This window comes from Trachypithecus francoisi, unplaced genomic scaffold, assembly GCF_009764315.1.
Source record: "Trachypithecus francoisi isolate TF-2019V2 unplaced genomic scaffold, Tfra_2.0 Contig01440, whole genome shotgun sequence".
NCBI lineage: Eukaryota > Metazoa > Chordata > Mammalia > Primates > Cercopithecidae > Trachypithecus > Trachypithecus francoisi.
The window spans coordinates 26,875,525-26,892,754 of NW_022681431.1; the positions used below are offsets into that span (position 1 = coordinate 26,875,525).

Here is a 17,230-nt window from a genome sequence, read left to right on the forward strand (position 1 = left end):
ATCAGTGCTTTTATTTTACAGAGGATATATACTCATGCTTAAACATTTGTAATTTTTTTGCAGTAATACACAGTTGTTTCCTACTTTCATTTATTCTTTAAACAGTTCAGCTCTCCGATTCCTGTATTGTGTTTCTTTAACAGCCTTTGTTCAAAATAGATCACTACTAGGCCTTTCCTGGTTATCTGAAAAATATGAAAGACAATGTTGTGTGCCATTAATCAGTTACCCATCCTCTCCTGTCCTATTTCTATGCTGTATTTTGTGTGTTTGGTTTGTGTGTTTCTTGACAATTCCACCTGTTCTTAAAGGACTGTGTGGCAATTTTATTTTTGTAGTTTTTAGTTACATAGTTTTTTTTAGTTTTAATTTTTATAGTATGCTGAAAGTGGTTAAGCACCTCAGCTGTAGGTCTTTTACAGCTTTATAAAATAGCATCAAGTTGGTAATGAGGGATGTCAGCTAGTCCTGTTTTCAAAACTTGGGAGCAGTGGTAAGAAGACCCACCAAAAGCTTTTTTTTTTTTTTTGGGAAGCCAAGGCAGACAGATCACCTGAGTTCGGGAATTCGAGACCTGAGTTCGGTAATTTAATAGAGACCAGACTGTCTCTACTAAAAAAAATATTAAATTAGCTGGGCATGGTAGTGCATGCCTGTAATCCCAGCTACTCGGGAGGCTAAGGCAGGAGAATCGCTTGAACCCGGGAGACAGAGGTTGGGGTGAGCCGAGATTGCGCCATTGCACTCCAACCTGGACAACAAGAGCGAAACTCCATCTCAGAAAAATAAAAGTAAAATAAAAGACAAGATGTCACTCTGTCACCCGGGCTGGAGTACAGTGGCACTATTATAGCTCATTGCATCCTCGAACTCCTAGGGTCAAGCGATCCTCCTGCCTCAGCCGCCTGAGTAGCTGGGACTGCAAGCATGTGCCACTGTGCCTGGCCAAAATCTTGTAAATGAGAAAAATGACTTGATCTTTTTCCTGGGAGTTAAACTATGAGATCACCACCTAATGGATCAAAGTAAAGAGATGCCTGATTACCTGAAGCACACAGGATGCGTCTTTCTATGTTCTTGAGATCCTAATAAATATAACGAAACTACCAATCAGGAAGAGAGAGGCACGGTCAGGGAAGTACAGTAAGTGGAGCGCCATGGCTGCCCATGCAAGCCCTGCCCAGGGCAAATGGAGTTTGAGGCAATGAATTTAGAATATTTCCTTCCAGTTAGCAAGAGCATCCCAAATATGAGCCTAGGTTCCAGGCTAACTAGCAAGACTCTACCAATGGGGACGGATGCTATAGCTAGATGTAGCCAGCTCATCTGAGCCCCCTCCTTCTGACTCCGTTTTTATGAAGCTGTCAAAAATCTCTATAGAAAGATAATGTGTTGCTCATGCCAACTTCCAATGCTCTGATTTTGTGGCAGTTTCATTCTCTGGTGGCCTGGCATCAGCCGCGATTACATGGCCTTAGAGTGAATACCTGCCAGTCAGATGGCTCTGTTCTTGGTGTCTGTCCCAGTCAGGGCCTGGCCCTGCAGAGCTGAGAGCTAGACCCTGGACCAAGGTAAAGTTCACAGACGCCGTAAATACCACTTGGAATTTCTGGGAGATGTTCTACTCATCTTTATTCCCGTGTTTACATCCCAGCATCCTGTGTGGCTTAGAGTACACTTTTCCAAATGTTTACAAACATTAAATATTGAGGTTTGTATTTCTAATACAGATTGAGTATCTTGGGTTAGACGTGGTTGTGTGCTATTTCAGTTCCCAGTCTCAAATGCAAATTGTAATAGATTGGGTAAAACTAAGCTTTATTATACTTTAGATAATCACTAAAGAGATTGAAGCAAATGAATGGAAGAAGAAATATGAAGAGACCCGGCAAGAAGTTTTGGAGATGAGGTTAGACTGGAGGTTTGGGGAGGGGCTGGATACTTTTAAGCACTGTTAGATTTGATACAGATGAAGTGATGACAGTGTTTGCTTGCCACAGAACCAAGTGTTGAGAGCTTGAAGGCTTTGCCGTTTGCATCTTGCTTTGTGATTGAGAATGTTATTTCAGGAGTTACTGGTAACCAGTTATTATATTCAAATACTGTAGTTTATCTTTTGTTGTCCAGAACATAACATGTAAACAGAACCCACATAATTCTTGTCTTCTTAGAAGAATTGACAGAAATTTGTATCAAAATATCCATTTAGAATACTGAAAAATAAGATTTATCCAATGATAGAGACATTGGAATTCATAATACTACCTTTTTTTTTTTTTTTTTTTTTTTTTTTTTGAGGCAGGGTCTCACTCTGTCATCCAGGCTGGAGTGCAGTGGTGTGATCATGGCTCACTGCAGCCTCAACCTCCTGGAATCAACTGATCCTCTCACCTCTGCCTCCCAAGTTGCTGGGACCACAGGCATGCACCACCATGCCTGTGTAATTTTTTTTAAAGATGAGGTCTCACTCTGTTGCCCAGGCTGGTTTCTAACTCCTGAGCTCAAGCAATGCACCTGCCTCAGCCTCCCAAAGTGCTGGGATTACAGGCGTGAGCCACGGCACCTGGTCCGTAATACTTCTACAAAATTAATTATGCATAACAGTTTCAAATTATGTAACCACCAAATAGATGATAGAAAGCTTGTTAACAAGAAACAAAATTGATTGACTTGAAATTAAAATCTTTTTATTTTTCCTCACTTTTAGAAAAGAGAGTTATGAGCCATGAAATGACTAAAGATGAAATCAAAGTAGAGGAGAAAAAAAGGCATAAATAATTCACACACTGTGTGGTCAACACTTGAATGATTAAAAAACATTTTAAATATATCCCTCTAATTTGTTGTTCTTGTATTATTTGTCTTTTAAGCATTTCCTGGGTGTAAGGCCCTTTGCTGGGCTTGATGGAAAGGAAGGGACATTCCTGCTCTGAGAGAGTGGTAGCCATACATAATAACCAACTTGGATATGACGTCAAAAGTGATGGGGGCACCACTATGGAGGGCAGGGGAGGACGTGATGTGGCTCACAGAGCACCCAGCACTGGACTGGGTCAGAAGGACATTGTCACTCTTCACTAGAAGAAAGGTTAACCCAAGAGGATGATCTTTAAAGTCTTTGAATAAGTGAAATACTTTTGGAATTAGGTCACAAAATAAAACTTGTAACTAAATCAGAGGTAGAGTGTCTGAAAGGGTGGATTGAGGTCAGGAAAGCCTAAGGTCAGATCGCATCTCTTAGGAAGAGCCCAGAAGAATATCTTTAACTTAGTTTGTAAAAGATTGACGCGTCTAAGCAAAATGAATCTATTTCCTTGCGATATTCAAATAGGTGCAAAGAGAAAGGGACGGCAGTTGTTTCTATAAGTAAAATGTAAGTTTGACTAAACATAAAATCTTAACAGAAACCTTTTTTGAACCTTAAGAAACCTTATATAATGTAAAAAAAAAAAAAAAAAAAAAGAGAGAGATAACAAGAGCCCCAAAGCAGATAAATGGATTACATAAATTGGTGGTATACGTGAATGTGCTTAATTGTTTGGGGCAGCATTTCTCCAACTTTCATTGTCTGAAAATCCTCCCCTGGTAATAAGTTCTTTTTTTCTCATTTAGGAAAATTGTAGCTGAATATGAAAAGACTATTGCTCAAATGATTGGTAAGGAGAACATTTTGTTTTTCGAGGGTATGAGCCATAGGATCTGTCTTAGTCTATTCAGCCTGGTATAACAAAATACTGTAAGCTAGGTAGCTTATAAACAACAAACATTTTTCATAGCTCTGGAGACAGGAAAGTTCAAGGTGCCCACAGATGAGATGTCTGGGGAGGGCCCATTCCTCATAGAAGGGACTGGCTAGCTCCCTGGGGTCTCTTTTATAAGGACACTAATCCTGACATGATCACCTCCCAAATTCCCTTCCATGCCCACTCTCACCCTGAACATACTCACACACTGGGGATTAGGTTTCAATACACCAGTTTGGGGTTGGGGGTAGCATAAACTGTAAGACCATAGCCGGATGCCTGGATGATTTTCAGACCATGTCACAAATTTTATTTGTCTGTCACTTAGATACAGTCGTCTCATTATTCGTGGGAGGTATGTTCTGTAAAGTTGCTGCAAACACCGAATTAGTGAATGCTAAACACTGCTCCTGGCCAGGCGTGGTGGCTCACACCTATAATCTCAGCACTTTGAGAGGCCGAGATGGGTGGATCACCTGAGGTCGAGAGTTCGAAACCAGCCTGACCAACATGGAGAAACCCCATCTCTACTAATAATACAAAATTAGCTGGACGTGGTGGCGCATGCCTGTAATCCCAGCTACTCAGGAGGCTGAGGCAGGAGAATCACTTGAACCTGGGAGGCAGAGGTTGTGGTGAGCAGAGATCGTGCCATTGCACTTCAGCCTGGGCAATAAGAGCAAAACTCCATGTCAAAAAATAAGTAAATAAACACTGCTCCTAGGGAAAAGACAGAGTTAGATTCCTGCATCTGGCCACAACAGTTTCATTGACTGATCAGTATATAACCTTGTCTTATGTGTGTTCCTGTCTAAAGACACCTTATTTAATATATATGGTTGATTCATTAACATTGAGCTCACAGTCAGCGGCACTTTGGCTCACATCTGAACATAGCTTCTGTAATGTATGTATTTTAAGGAGCCTCACTGTCTTCTTGTGCTTAGTATCACTAGACAGCACTGTAGCACTGCCCTTGGAGGCCACTCAGAACAGTGAGGTCTCCAGCAAAAGAACACAAATGCAACAAACGTGGCCCGAATAGACCACAAGAAGAACACTTGTTTATGGAATGAATCAAGAAGGCAGAGTATTGCTTTGTTCACTGTCAGCTGAGAGCGTGCATAACAGGTGACTAATGCATTTTTGCCACTCTACACACATCTACAAATGACTATTGTAAGTGCAGGAGTATAGATTTTAGGATGACAAATTTTAGCAAGTAGGCGAATTTGGAAATACGGACTTGGTGAATAATGAGGGTCAACTGTAGTTAGGTTCATTTTAGAGGATGGCAGGCCTTGAATTCTGTGACTGTTGGTGGCCTGGTCATATCATTAACACCCGCTGGCAGCATCCTGTTTTGGTGCAGGGTTCTTACTCTAGTGCAGGTTGTAATTTCTCTGCATCAGACCCAGTGGTGCCTTTACAAAACAACAGAAATTGAGCCTCCTGCATTGAATTTAGAGTCTCTTCTCATCCATAGCATAAGGATCGACTCCCTAAACCAAAGTCTGGCCTTTCTCCACTAAATTAGTGAAATGATACTTTCTACTGTCCACATCACCTAACACCTTCCCAGCTCCCGGCCTTACCACAGCTGTTCTTCTCTATAGAATATTCTCCTCCCAGGTAGCTGTATGGTTCACACCCTTGTTTCTGTCTGGTCTCTGCTCAAATCTCTCCCCTGAGAGCGGGTACTTTCTGTACAGTAACAGCCCCCTCCTCACTCCCATTCCCCCTTACCCTGCCTTGTTTTTCCCCATCGGTTGTCACCATGTATCTCCCCTGACTAGAATGTAAGCCGTGAGAGCAGGAACTTGGTCACATCCCCAGCTGTATCCCTATCACCGAGAACACTGCTTGGCTTCTAGGGAGTCTCTTTTTGTTGAATAAATATGTCGTTCGTTTTGACTTGTGATTCCCAGAAGATGAACAAAGGACAAGTATGACCTCTCAGAAAAGCTTCCAGCAACTGACCATGGAGAAGGAACAGGCCCTGGCCGATCTTAACTCTGTGGAAAGGTCCCTTTCTGATCTCTTCAGGAGATACGAGAACCTGAAAGGCGTTCTGGAAGGGTTCAAGAAGGTGAGAGTGTTTTTTCCCTCTGTCTCCTGGTGTATTTCCAATGGTGTATTTCCTTGGTAACTGGTCATCAAATACATATGTCAGAGGTTGTGGGTATCCTTTTAAATAGGAGCTCAGGACCTACTGGCCTTGTATCCTCTATTCCAGTGAAGCTGGATTTTTCCACATTTTTCCTTCTTTGGTTGGTCAGGCATCTGGCCCAATGGGTGGCCATGTCTTGGCCATTCCTCTCCTGTGTCAAGCCAATAAACCCCAGGCTGTGAGGTAAACTGCAAGAACTATTAATTGAACCCTCAGACCTCAGGTGAATTCTAGAAATGTTCTTTCTGATAATTCACCATTTCAGTTTTAGTAAAAGGGATTAGAAGGAATTCCATGTCACTGAAAAATTCAAGCTGCATATTCTAGAAGAATTAAGTATAATATTTCAAATTTAGATATAAATGGGCCTGTTGATTTAATTTAGCTTTACCATATCAACCAGACACAACTGTAGCAAGGAAATGTCTTTATTTTCATGTTAAAATAAAAATGAAACTGGCCAGTTTATCAAATATGGAAGTCAAATTGCCATTCAGTTTTGAATAACTGCCTTCCTAAAGTAGGCATATTGGTATAACTGACCCTTACTGTATGATATTGAAAATTAACACATGAAGACATTATGTAGAATTTCCTCAATGAAGAATTACATGTGGCTGTTTCAAATTACTGCAGAGTATGAATAAAAGGCAGATATCTGAATTAATTAGATTTTTCCATTCTTTGAAAAGTGAAAACTCTGATACATGGTAGATTAGAAGAAACAAAATGACCTGTTCAGTTTCAATTTTTGCTTTGGAACAGAATGAAGAAGCCTTGAAGAAATGTGCTCAGGATTACTTAGCCAGAGTTAAACAAGAGGAGCAGCGATACCAGGCCCTGAAAATCCACGCAGAAGAAAAGCTGGACAAGTAAGAGCTTGTAAATTTTGAATTTCACTCTTCATGATGTTGTGGGAAGATTGACAGAGGAAAAAAAAATTCACTGTTTTGCAACTCCAGGTTGTATTTGTATGTGTTTATTTCACTTTTTAAACCCTTTTCCCATTGTTAAAACATTAAAAAGTAAGAAAAGGTATATCCGCTCCTGCCTCCTTCCACTGGGTTCCCATTTTTCTCTATGCCGGGTAATCACTGTTGTTGGTTTCTGTTTTTTCTTCCTATTAAAATTTTTTTCTCCTTTTTTATATGATTATAGCATACTTCGCTGTTTTTGCTTAGCAATATAATTTTGAGAATCTTTCCCTGTCAGTGCAAGAAGAGCTTCCTCTTTTTTTTTCTAATGGTATTCCATTGTTGGAATGTATCATTTATTTAACAGTCCCCTCCTGTTAGCCATTAAAGTTAATTCAAATATCTTGCTGCCACAGACAGTGCTGTAGTAAGTGACCTGGTAGGTGATCGTTTTGCATGCCTGTGAGTTATCTTTATGATCTGTATGTTAGAAAAGGAATTGCTAGACCAAAGCGTATATGAATTTATAATTATAAGTGTTATCAGATTGGCCCCATTAGACTTTTATCATTTTATAGCCTTATATAATACATGAGAGTATCTCTTTTTTCTGCAGCTATGCCAACAGATCAACGTTTTTATTTTCTGCAAATCAAATAGGTGAAAATGGTATTTCAACATAGGTATTTGTTTTTGGCAAGCAACAGAGCATTCATTTATTTGTTTGTTTGTTTATTTATTTTTTTTATGAGACGGAGTTTCGCTGTGTCACCCAGGCTGGAGTGGAGCAGTGCGATCTAGGCTCACTGCAATCTCCGTCTCCTGGGTTCAAGCAATTCTCCTGCCTCAGCCTCCCAAGTAGCTGGGATTACAGGCACACGCCACCACACCCAGCTAATTTTTTGTATTTTTAGTAGAGACAGGGTTTCACCATGTTGGCCACGCTGGTGTGGAACTCCTGACCTCAAGTGATCCGCCTGCCTCGGCTTCCCAAAGTGCTGGGATTACAGATGTGAGCCACTGCGCCCAGCCCCAGAGCATTTATTTTAATGTAATTTTGATTTGCATTTATCTTATGAATGAAACTGAATATATTTCAGCATTCATTTATTAATATATTTGCTTTACTATGAATTACTCTATTCTTTGCCCATTTTCCTATTGTCAGTTTATATATTTTATATATTAGGGACACCAGCCCTTTGTGATAAGAATTTTGAATAATTTTTCAAGTTTATCATTTGTCTTTTGCCTCTGCCTGTGGTGTTTTTTGATATTCAGAAATTTACTTTTATGTGCTGAAATGTATTAGTCATTTCTTTTACAGCGTCTGGATTCCTTGTCATAGTAACAAGTATCTTCCCCATGCTGGATAGAAAATATTCTACCATGTTTTACTTACACTTTTTGGCTTAGTTTTTTTAGTCCTTAAATCTAATGCATTTGGAGTTTATCCTGGGGAGTGTTATCCAACTTGATTTTTTGTTTTTTTTGAGACAGAGTCTCACTCTGTCACCCATGCTGGAGTGCAGTGGCACAATGTCGGCTCACTGCAACCTCCACCTCCTGGGTTCAAGCGATTCTTCTGCTTCAGCCTTCCGAGGAGCTGGAATTGCAGGCACCCGCCACCATGCCCAGCAAATTTTTGTATTTTTAGTAGAGACGGGGTTTTGCCATGTTGGGCAGGCTGGTCTCGAATTTCTGACCTCAAGTGATCCACCCGCCTTGGTCTCCCCAAGTGCTGGGGTTACAGGCATGAACCACTGCACCTGGCCTCCAACTTGACTTTTTAACTAAAAGGTAATACATACTTCTGCATTTTGCTGCCTAAATTTCTATTTGTAGAAACAGAAGTTACCCTGCCCCCTTCCCACTCCCATAGTACTGTATTAGGTTTCTTGTGTATTCTTCTCCATAGGTTATACAGATCCCTCTGTGTGTTATACATAGGTTTATTGTATATCCCTCTAGTCTTTTCTTTGTGCCTGTATAAATACTATGATTTTGAACTGTAAAAAATATTTACAATATTGGAATCACATTAGACAAATTTCCTTTTTCCCTCAATAGCGTATCACGGCCATTTTTTTACGTCAGAACATACAGCTGAATCTCATTCTTTTTATTAGGTCGTGGAACTCTAGCATTTCTTTATTGATGGGCACTTAGACAGTTACAAACTTTCTTCCATTGAAGGTAACACTACAGCGAACGTCCTGTGCACTCATCTTTGTGCCAGGTGGAAGTATTTCTGTGAATACATAACTGAAAGTGGGATTGCTGCGTTGGAGGGCGGGTACACTTTAAATCATCCTGGTGACTACCGCATTGCCTGCCCCAGGGCAATGCCAGTTTCCAACCGCCCATTGGCACATGAGCCTGCCTGTCTCCTTGTATCTCAGCCCACACAGGACTATCCTTGTTAATTTTTGCCAATTCAATTTTCAAAGCTTATCATTTTAATTTACATGCCTCTGATTACCAATGAGGCTTTAGCATCCTTTCATCAGTTTACTGGCTGTTCATCAGCTGACATTTATGGTTTTTAAGAATGTCTTTCACTTCTCATTAATAAACTCATTCCCTGTAGGCCCGTGTCTCACAGATGTCAGTGGTTAGTATCCCGACTCTAGCTGTGATCGTCTCCAAAATTATCCAGTCCGCTTTTGTACTGGGCTAAAAAAAAAAAAAATCTAAGACTGTTGTAGAAATCATTTGCTGTGAGATACAAATTTTGAAGTTGTCTGTAAATTGAATTTTTATAAATTAAAATGAGACTATTTAGGTCACTGATTTTTGTTTTTTCTTTTGTCATGCAGTCAATTCTTTGGGGGCTGTGCCTCCCAGATGTCAGTGGTTAGTATCCTGGCTTTGACTAGTGGCTAATCATGTGTTTTTTTGTCTCTGTATTCCACCCAAACACCATAAACAGAGCCAATGAGGAGATTGCTCAGGTTCGAACAAAAGCAAAGGCTGAGAGTGCAGCTCTCCATGCTGGACTCCGGAAAGAGCAGATGAAGGTGGAGTCCCTGGAAAGGGCCCTACAGCAGAAGGTACAGAAAGGGGCCTGATCTGGGTGGCCACAGAGACGTTTGGTTTTCCTCCTCAGCAGTGACTCGCTTATGACAGATCTGGGTGAAAGAGGCCTTGGCTTTCTGCTCAGACACTTCGGTCCATCTCCTTTCTGAACTGATCCAGGTGGAAACAAACAAGTCAAACCATTAAATTTACAAGCACATCATGCGGAAATCATCCATAGGCAGGGTGCAGAGAGAAAGTTGCATTTTAACTGAAGTTCAGAACACCTTCCTAGTTGGGGTCTTGAGACTGCCTTTCTTTCTTTCTTTTTGTTTTTATGCAATATATTAATATGAAGCCATCTCCCCCTTCATTGCTTTGGATCAGTGGTTTGCAGTTGGGGGCAGTTTTGCCCTCCAGGGGGTGTTAGGTGTTAGGTAATGTGTGGAGATATATTTGTTTGGTTGTCACCACTGGGAGATGCTACTGATATAAAGTGCAGGAAGCCAGGGATGCTGTTAAACATCCTGCAATGCACAGGACAGCCCCTAAGAATACACTCACCCATCCGAAAACATCAGCAGTGCTGCTTTGAGAAACTGCTATAGATCAGTGAAAACCAGGACTAGCAACAATCCCTGTTTCTCACTAAGCAATTTTTAGCTTTCCATTTTTATATGTCTCTGGTGTATTTTCCTTACTGCATTTCCAATTATGTACTCACACCTGTGCCATCCATTCATCAAGAGCAGGAGTTTTTATCACAGGGTCTGATAGCCCCTAGAACGGTGCTCCCTAGGAGATTCAGACTCCAGCATCCCTGGAGATACTAATGGATTGAGTGAGACCCAGATACTTATGTTTTTGACAAGTACCCCAGATAATTCCTCTGATAACAAGAGAATTGGGGAACTAAGAGATTCATGGACAAGTTTCAGAGGGCTGGTGACTGTCTTCACCCTTTACTCAATTTAAGCATGATTTTATGAGTACATTGTTTTTGAGATGTGTAGCCTTTTTTTCTTTAAAGCATCTCTGATGTAGAAAAGTTAAAAATCACTGAATTGGGATGTCTAGGGTAGCGTATATCCAGACTTGGGACTAGTTAACTCTATTTACCTTTATTTCAGAATACAAAGTGGCCTGCGTAATTGTGTCTTTTGTCTTTCAGAACCAAGAAATTGAAGAACTGACAAAAATCTGTGATGAGCTGATTGCAAAGCTGGGAAAGGCTGACTGAGACTCCCCCTGTTAGCTCAACAGATCTGCATTTGGCTGCTTCTCTTGTGACCACAATTATCTTGCCTTATCCAGGAATAATTGCCCCTTTGCAGAGAAAAAAAAAAAAACTTAAAAAAAGCACATGTCTACTGCTGCCTGTCCCGCTTTGCTGCCAATGCAACAGCCCTGGAAGAAACCCTAGAGGGTTGCATAGTCTAGAAAGGAGTGTGACCTGACAGTGCTGGAGCCTTCCAGTTCCCCATATGAAGGTTCCATTAGGCTGCTGAGTTTGGGTTTGTGATTTCTTTATGTTTAGTTTGTTTTAAAGTCATCTTTACTTTCCCAAATGTGTTAAATTTGTAGCTCCTCTTTGGGTTCTTCTCCACCACCTGTCTGATTTTTTTTGTGATCTATTTAATCTTTTAATTTTTTAATATCAGTGGTTTTATTTAAGGAGACAATTTGGCCTATTGTTACTTCCAGTTTATAATCAAGAAGGGGCTCTGGGTCCCCTTTTATTACACACACGCTCACACACATACATGTATATTTATAGATGCTGCTGCTCTTTTCCCTGAAGCATAGTCAAGTAAGAACTTGTCTACAGAAGGACATATTTCCTTGGATGTGAGACCCTATTTTGGAATAGAGTCCTGACTCAGAACACCAACTTAAGAATTTGGGGGATTAAAGATATGAAGACCACAGTCTTGGGTTTTCATGTCTGCAGAAGACTATTTGCCATGACATTTTGTTGCCCTGGTATTTGGACACGCCTCAGCTTTAATGGGTGTGGCCCCTTTAGGGTTAGTCCTCAGACTGATGGTAGTGTCTGCTTTCTGCATGAACGACAATATGGGAGTCCTTCCAAGCTAGGGTTTGGCAAATCTGCCCTAGGGTCATTTACTCTCCTCTGCCTGCATTTGTTGATACAAAATCAACATTTAGTCTTCATTATCTTTTTTTTTTTTTTGAGACAGAATTTTGATGTATTTTAAATATGTGAAGAAAATCTACTTGTAAAAGGCTCAGATCTTAATTAAAAGGTAGCACCGTTACCAATTATAAGGCGAAGAAATTTTTTTCCCCATTGTTCTTCAGATGTTGAAAAGAAAGCAAAAATTACCTTCTAACTTAAGACAGAATTTTTAACAAAATGAGCAGTAAAAGTCACGTGAACCACTCCAAAAATCAGTGTTCATTTTGCATATTTTTAAACAAAGACAGCTTGAATACTGAGAAGAGGAGTGCAAGAAGAAGGTCTGTACTAACAAAGCCAAAATTCCTCAAGCTCTTACTGGACTCAGTTCAGAGTGGTGGGCCATTAACCCCAACATGGAATTTTTCCATATAAATCTCAATGAATTCCCTTTCATTTGAATAGGCAAACCCAAATCCATGCAAGTGTTTTAAAGCACTCTCCTGTCTTAATCTTACACCCTGAAAGTCTTCATGGTGATATGCACTATATTCAGTATATATATGTTTTCCTATTTCTCTTGTAAAACTGTTGCATGATCCAACTTCAGCAATGAATTGTGCCTAGTGGAGAACCTCTAGATCTTAAAAAATGAATTTTTCTTTAGCAGTGTATTACTCACATGGGTGCAATCTTTAGCCCCAGGGAGGTCAATAATGTCTTTTAAAGCCAGAAGTCACATTTTACCAATATGCATTTATCGTAATTGGTGCTTAGGCTGTATTTTCAAGCCTATTGTCTTAACATTTTGTATAAAAAAGAACAACAGAAATTATGTGTCGTTTGGGAAGTGGCTTGACAATCATTTGGGCTTTGAAAGCAGTCACTTGTGGTGTAATATGAATGCTGTCCTAGTGGTCATAGTACCAAGGGCATGTGTCTCCCCTTGGTCTAACTGATTTCCTCTTTAGTCCTCTACTGCTAAAGAAGTTAATTTTGCATTTTGCAGAAATGTTGATTGCTAAATCTTTTTGCTGCTGTGTTTTGGTGTTTTCATGTTTACTTGTTTTATATTGATCTGTTTTAAGTATGAAAGGCTTATAGTGGCCTCCACTGTAAATCCATAGTCATCTTTTTAAGCTTATTGTGTTTAAGAAAGTAGCTATGTGTTAAACAGAGGTGACGGCAGTCCTTCCCTAGCACACTGGTGGAAGAGACCCCTTAAGAACCTGACCCCAGTGAATGAAGCTGATGCACAGGGAGACAGGGAGCACCAAAGGACCCTCGTTAAGTGATACTTGCCCTGGCCTCTTAGCCATGACCATTACAAGGAAATATCCCCCATTCTAACTTAACAGATGTCGCCTCTCCAAAGAGAATTAAAATGTAGCTTGTACAGATCAAGAGAATATACTGGGCAGAATGAAGTATGTTTGTTTATTTTTCTTTAAAATGAAAAAGGGTTTTGGAACTCTGGAGAGTAAGAATATAGTATAGAGTTTGCCTCAACACATGTGAGGGCCAAATAACGTGCTGGCTAGGCAATAATAAACACTGTTACAGAAGAGAAAAAGGGCCGGGCACAGTGGCTTATTCCCGTAATCCCAACACTGCGGAAGGCCGAGGCAGGAGGATCGCCTGAGTCCAGAAGTTTGAGACCTACCTAGGCAACATGGCGAAACCTTGTCTCTACCAAAAATATAAAAATTAGCTGGGCATGGTGGCATGTGCCTGTGGTCCCAGCTACTTGGGAGGCTGAGGTGGGAGGATCACTTGAGCATGGGAGGTCAAGGCTGCAGTGAACCATGATCATGCCACTGCACTCCATCTTGGGTGACAGCAAGATCTTGTCTCAATAAAACAACAAGAAAAAAAACGAAAAAACAAACCAGAAGTGAAAAAGGAAAGTAGAAGGCAGCTGTTGGCCTAGATGGTGGTTTGGGAATATTAGGTGATCCTGTTGAGATTCTGGATCCAGAGCAATTTCTTTAGCTTTTGACTTTGCCAAAGTGTAGATAGCCTTTATCCAGCAGTATTTTAATTGGGGAATGCAATGTAAGGCCGACTGAACAATTCCCCCCGTGGCTGCCCGGATAGTCACAGTCAAGGTTAGAGGAGTCTCCTTCCAGCCAGTGACCTACCCAAACCTTTTGTTCTGTAAAACTGCTCTGGAAATACCGGGAAGCCCAGTTTCTCACGTGGTTTCTAGCTTCTTCGACTCAGCCCAAATTAGGAAGTACAGAAGCACATGATGTTGAAAAACCTAGGATTTGGCAGCCTACCAGAATGGTATGGAATCTGAGGGAAGATTTATGTTTCGTTTTGGAGGACAGCTCAAGTTGAATTTTCTTTCTAGCCAGTTACCCTTTCAACCTACCCATACTTTGTACAGCTCTCACACAAATACTTAACGATATTTATTAGACAGCCCTGAATTCGCTCTAATTATAAACAGGGAGAGTAAACTGCCCCCAAATGTTCCTGGGCTGGGTAAAAGCAGCTGGAGTGAAGCACTCATTTTCCATAAAGGTAACAAAGGGTTCAGTGGTCACTCTAAGCTCAAAAGGGTTTTTTAAGAGCAAGCATTGGTTAAGTCTGTGTATACTGATTGGAAGTGATTCAGCACATTCTTTTTTAGTGGAGTAAAATTTCTGAAGCCCCCTTTTAACTTCCTTTTGGTTTTTCATTATAACTGGTAGCCATCTCATGAACTGTCTCTGACTGTTGTCTCTGCCGTCATGTGATTGTGAGCTTGCTCTCTGACTTGCATTTCTGACTTTATCCTGTTGTTGGGAAGATAGAAACAAGGTTTTGAAAGATTACATGATTCAAGTGAGGGATTTTAAAGTAAAGATGTGTGTATTCTGAAGAATCTAAAAGATAACAGATTATTATTTGCTTATGAAAGAACAATATAGTCTGGGAATCCCAGAATGTCAAGCCAAAGGTCTAAGAAGTCTTATCTTCTTCAAATATTTTAATAAAGAAGTATTTCAAGGAGATACCTACCCAGAAAGGTTTGACTAGCCTCCAGATTCCAGTTATTTTTAAAAAGCAATTTACCACTAAATCCTTGAGTCTCCGTAGAGTAACAGTAAAGAAACTAATATAACAGACTCTCCTCTCAAAGGATCTCCTCTGGAAGAGAGTATCAGCGGCAGCATTCTCCAGGGAAGACCCATCCCCTAGTGCCAGAGCTTGCATCCTGGAGACTAAAGATTGCACTTTTCGTAGTTTTTCGTCCAAATGCAATCCCATTTCTGTGCCTCTTAGCATGCAGTTAGATTTGGACAAACAAGATTCCTAAGGAATGACTTTATTAACTATAATATGGTTACAGCTATTATATAAATATATATTCTGGTTATAGTTCTAATATGGAGATGTTGTGTGCAATGCTGGCCTGTGGCGGTCTGTGTAATGCTTTAACTTGTATGGAGGAGGCCAGACTCAGAGCTGAGATGTGGCCTGAACCTTCCCTGTATCGATCCTTTAATTTAGAACTGTCAAGATGCCACTTTCTCCCCCTCTGCCTTTTAGTGGTATCTGAAATATACTCAAAACAGTAATTTCCTGATCACATCATTAACTGCTAATTCTGTATTTATAAAGAATTTTCAGATGGACATATACAAATCTGAACTCAAACCATCCCCAGTCCAGATACAGGGCAGCGTGTAGGTGACCACACCAGAGCCTCAGCCTTGGTCCTTCTCAGCCATCGGGATAGGAACCAGGCATTTCTTTTAAATCTCAGAGGTAGCAGTAAACTTTTTAGTATTGCTGTTAGCAAGTGTGTGTTTGCCAATAGATATCCATTATACTAATGTGCCAAGTAAATGTTCATTGCACATCTGCTTCCACTGTGTCCCCACGGGTGCCATGAAGTGTGTGAGGAACCCCTCATCTGGAGGGATGAGCGCTGCATTGACTACTGCTATCAGGATTGTGTTGTGTGGAATATTCATCTACATAAATTTTATATGCACAGTAATTTCCCTTTTTATATGTCAAGTAACTATTTGTAAAAGTTATACTCACAAATTATTATAATGATTACTAATATATTTTTTCCATGTTTCATTGCCTGAATAAAAACTGTTTACCACTGTTAGATTTGGGAGTGTGTGTGTGTATGGTGTTGGTACTTTTCCTGGTTATAAGTTATCCCTGAATGTGAAAATTTGTGGCAGCCCTGCTTTTATGAGCCCCTTATTTCAACCTAAAAATAGGAAAGATCACATTTTCTCTACACTCATTTTATGCGTGTGGTTGGGTGTGTAACTAAAAACAAAACAAACTTTGGAATTCGGATACTGCCATGTAGATGTCATGCCTTTGCATCTGTGCAAACAAAGTTTTTAGCTGGGTGCTTCTTGGTTTTGCTTAGAGACTGGTTGTCTGCCCTGGCATTTTTCAAGTCACCCCAAGCTTTCTGACTCGAAGGACCTGGGGTAAGGCAGAACTATGTAAATAGTGCAGAGCAAAGAGTTGCTGTGTTTTGTCTCTTCTAGGTTCAATGCAGTACCAGGAATAACTTTTTAAATACTAGCTAAGCCAGCTGTCCGCTTTAAAGGGACAGGAGATGGGGCAGGAAATTTTGTGGGTTGTATTACAGGAAAAGACAAATTAAGAGGATAGTTAAGGCTTCGTTTTACAACTAGCTGGAGATCCACTTAGGAAAATCAGAGAACTATCACTTTTCTTGCTGTTTGCCACATCTTCAGACAGTGCAGGCTCTACAGTCCTCAAAAGGCATATTTCTCTCTCCTGCGCTCCTGAATCACCAGGAGAGAATCTTCTAAAAAGTCTGTGATGGAGATTGCCATTTGCAGAATGTGAAACACAGTAGAAATCTGTTTCTGAGAATTACTGAGAAGAATAAGATGGAAATTAACCTTGCTACTCTCACAGAATTGTATTCTTAGATAATTTAAGACCACCAATGTTTTTCATACTTTTACAAATAGGGGGTCATGGGGCCTGCTTCATGGAATTTGTTACGGATGAAAATGAATATATGTGAACTTGGTCATGACAAAAAATGACTTTCTTGCTGTGGCCAATGGTGAAAGCATGAAAAACCCTGATCTAGCCAACTGAAGTCCTTTCCTACAGTGGAAACAGGCCCAGTGGGAGAAGCAGTGAAGCCAAGATCCCATGACTTGTTTGTGAGTAAACATTGTTGCCCTCGCTCAAATGAGGGAAAAAAATTAATTGCCACTTAGTTCTTTTCAAGCTCTTG

General features: G+C 40.4%; 1 protein-coding gene across 17 annotated transcripts in view; it reads left to right on the top strand.

The window, feature by feature from the left end:
- The window catches only part of TACC1 (transforming acidic coiled-coil containing protein 1), a 126,112-nt gene extending 110,013 nt beyond the window's left edge, over window positions 1-16,099 (top strand). For 12 of the 17 annotated variants that reach the window (XM_033231551.1, XM_033231560.1, XM_033231579.1 and 9 more), the window contains 6 exons: window positions 1,833-1,909; window positions 3,613-3,656; window positions 5,672-5,832; window positions 6,679-6,785; window positions 9,760-9,880; window positions 11,017-13,841. In XM_033231551.1, the coding sequence (XP_033087442.1) occupies window positions 1,833-1,909; window positions 3,613-3,656; window positions 5,672-5,832; window positions 6,679-6,785; window positions 9,760-9,880; window positions 11,017-11,085 (579 nt within the window). In that variant the 3' untranslated portion in view covers window positions 11,086-13,841. Of the gene's footprint in view, window positions 1-1,832; window positions 1,910-2,707; window positions 3,482-3,612; window positions 3,657-5,671; window positions 5,833-6,678; window positions 6,786-9,759; window positions 9,881-11,016 lie in introns of those variants that run through there. The other 5 variants (XM_033231616.1, XM_033231627.1, XM_033231489.1 and 2 more) reach the window with 2 other exon arrangements.
- The last annotated feature ends 1,131 nt before the right edge of the window (window positions 16,100-17,230 follow it).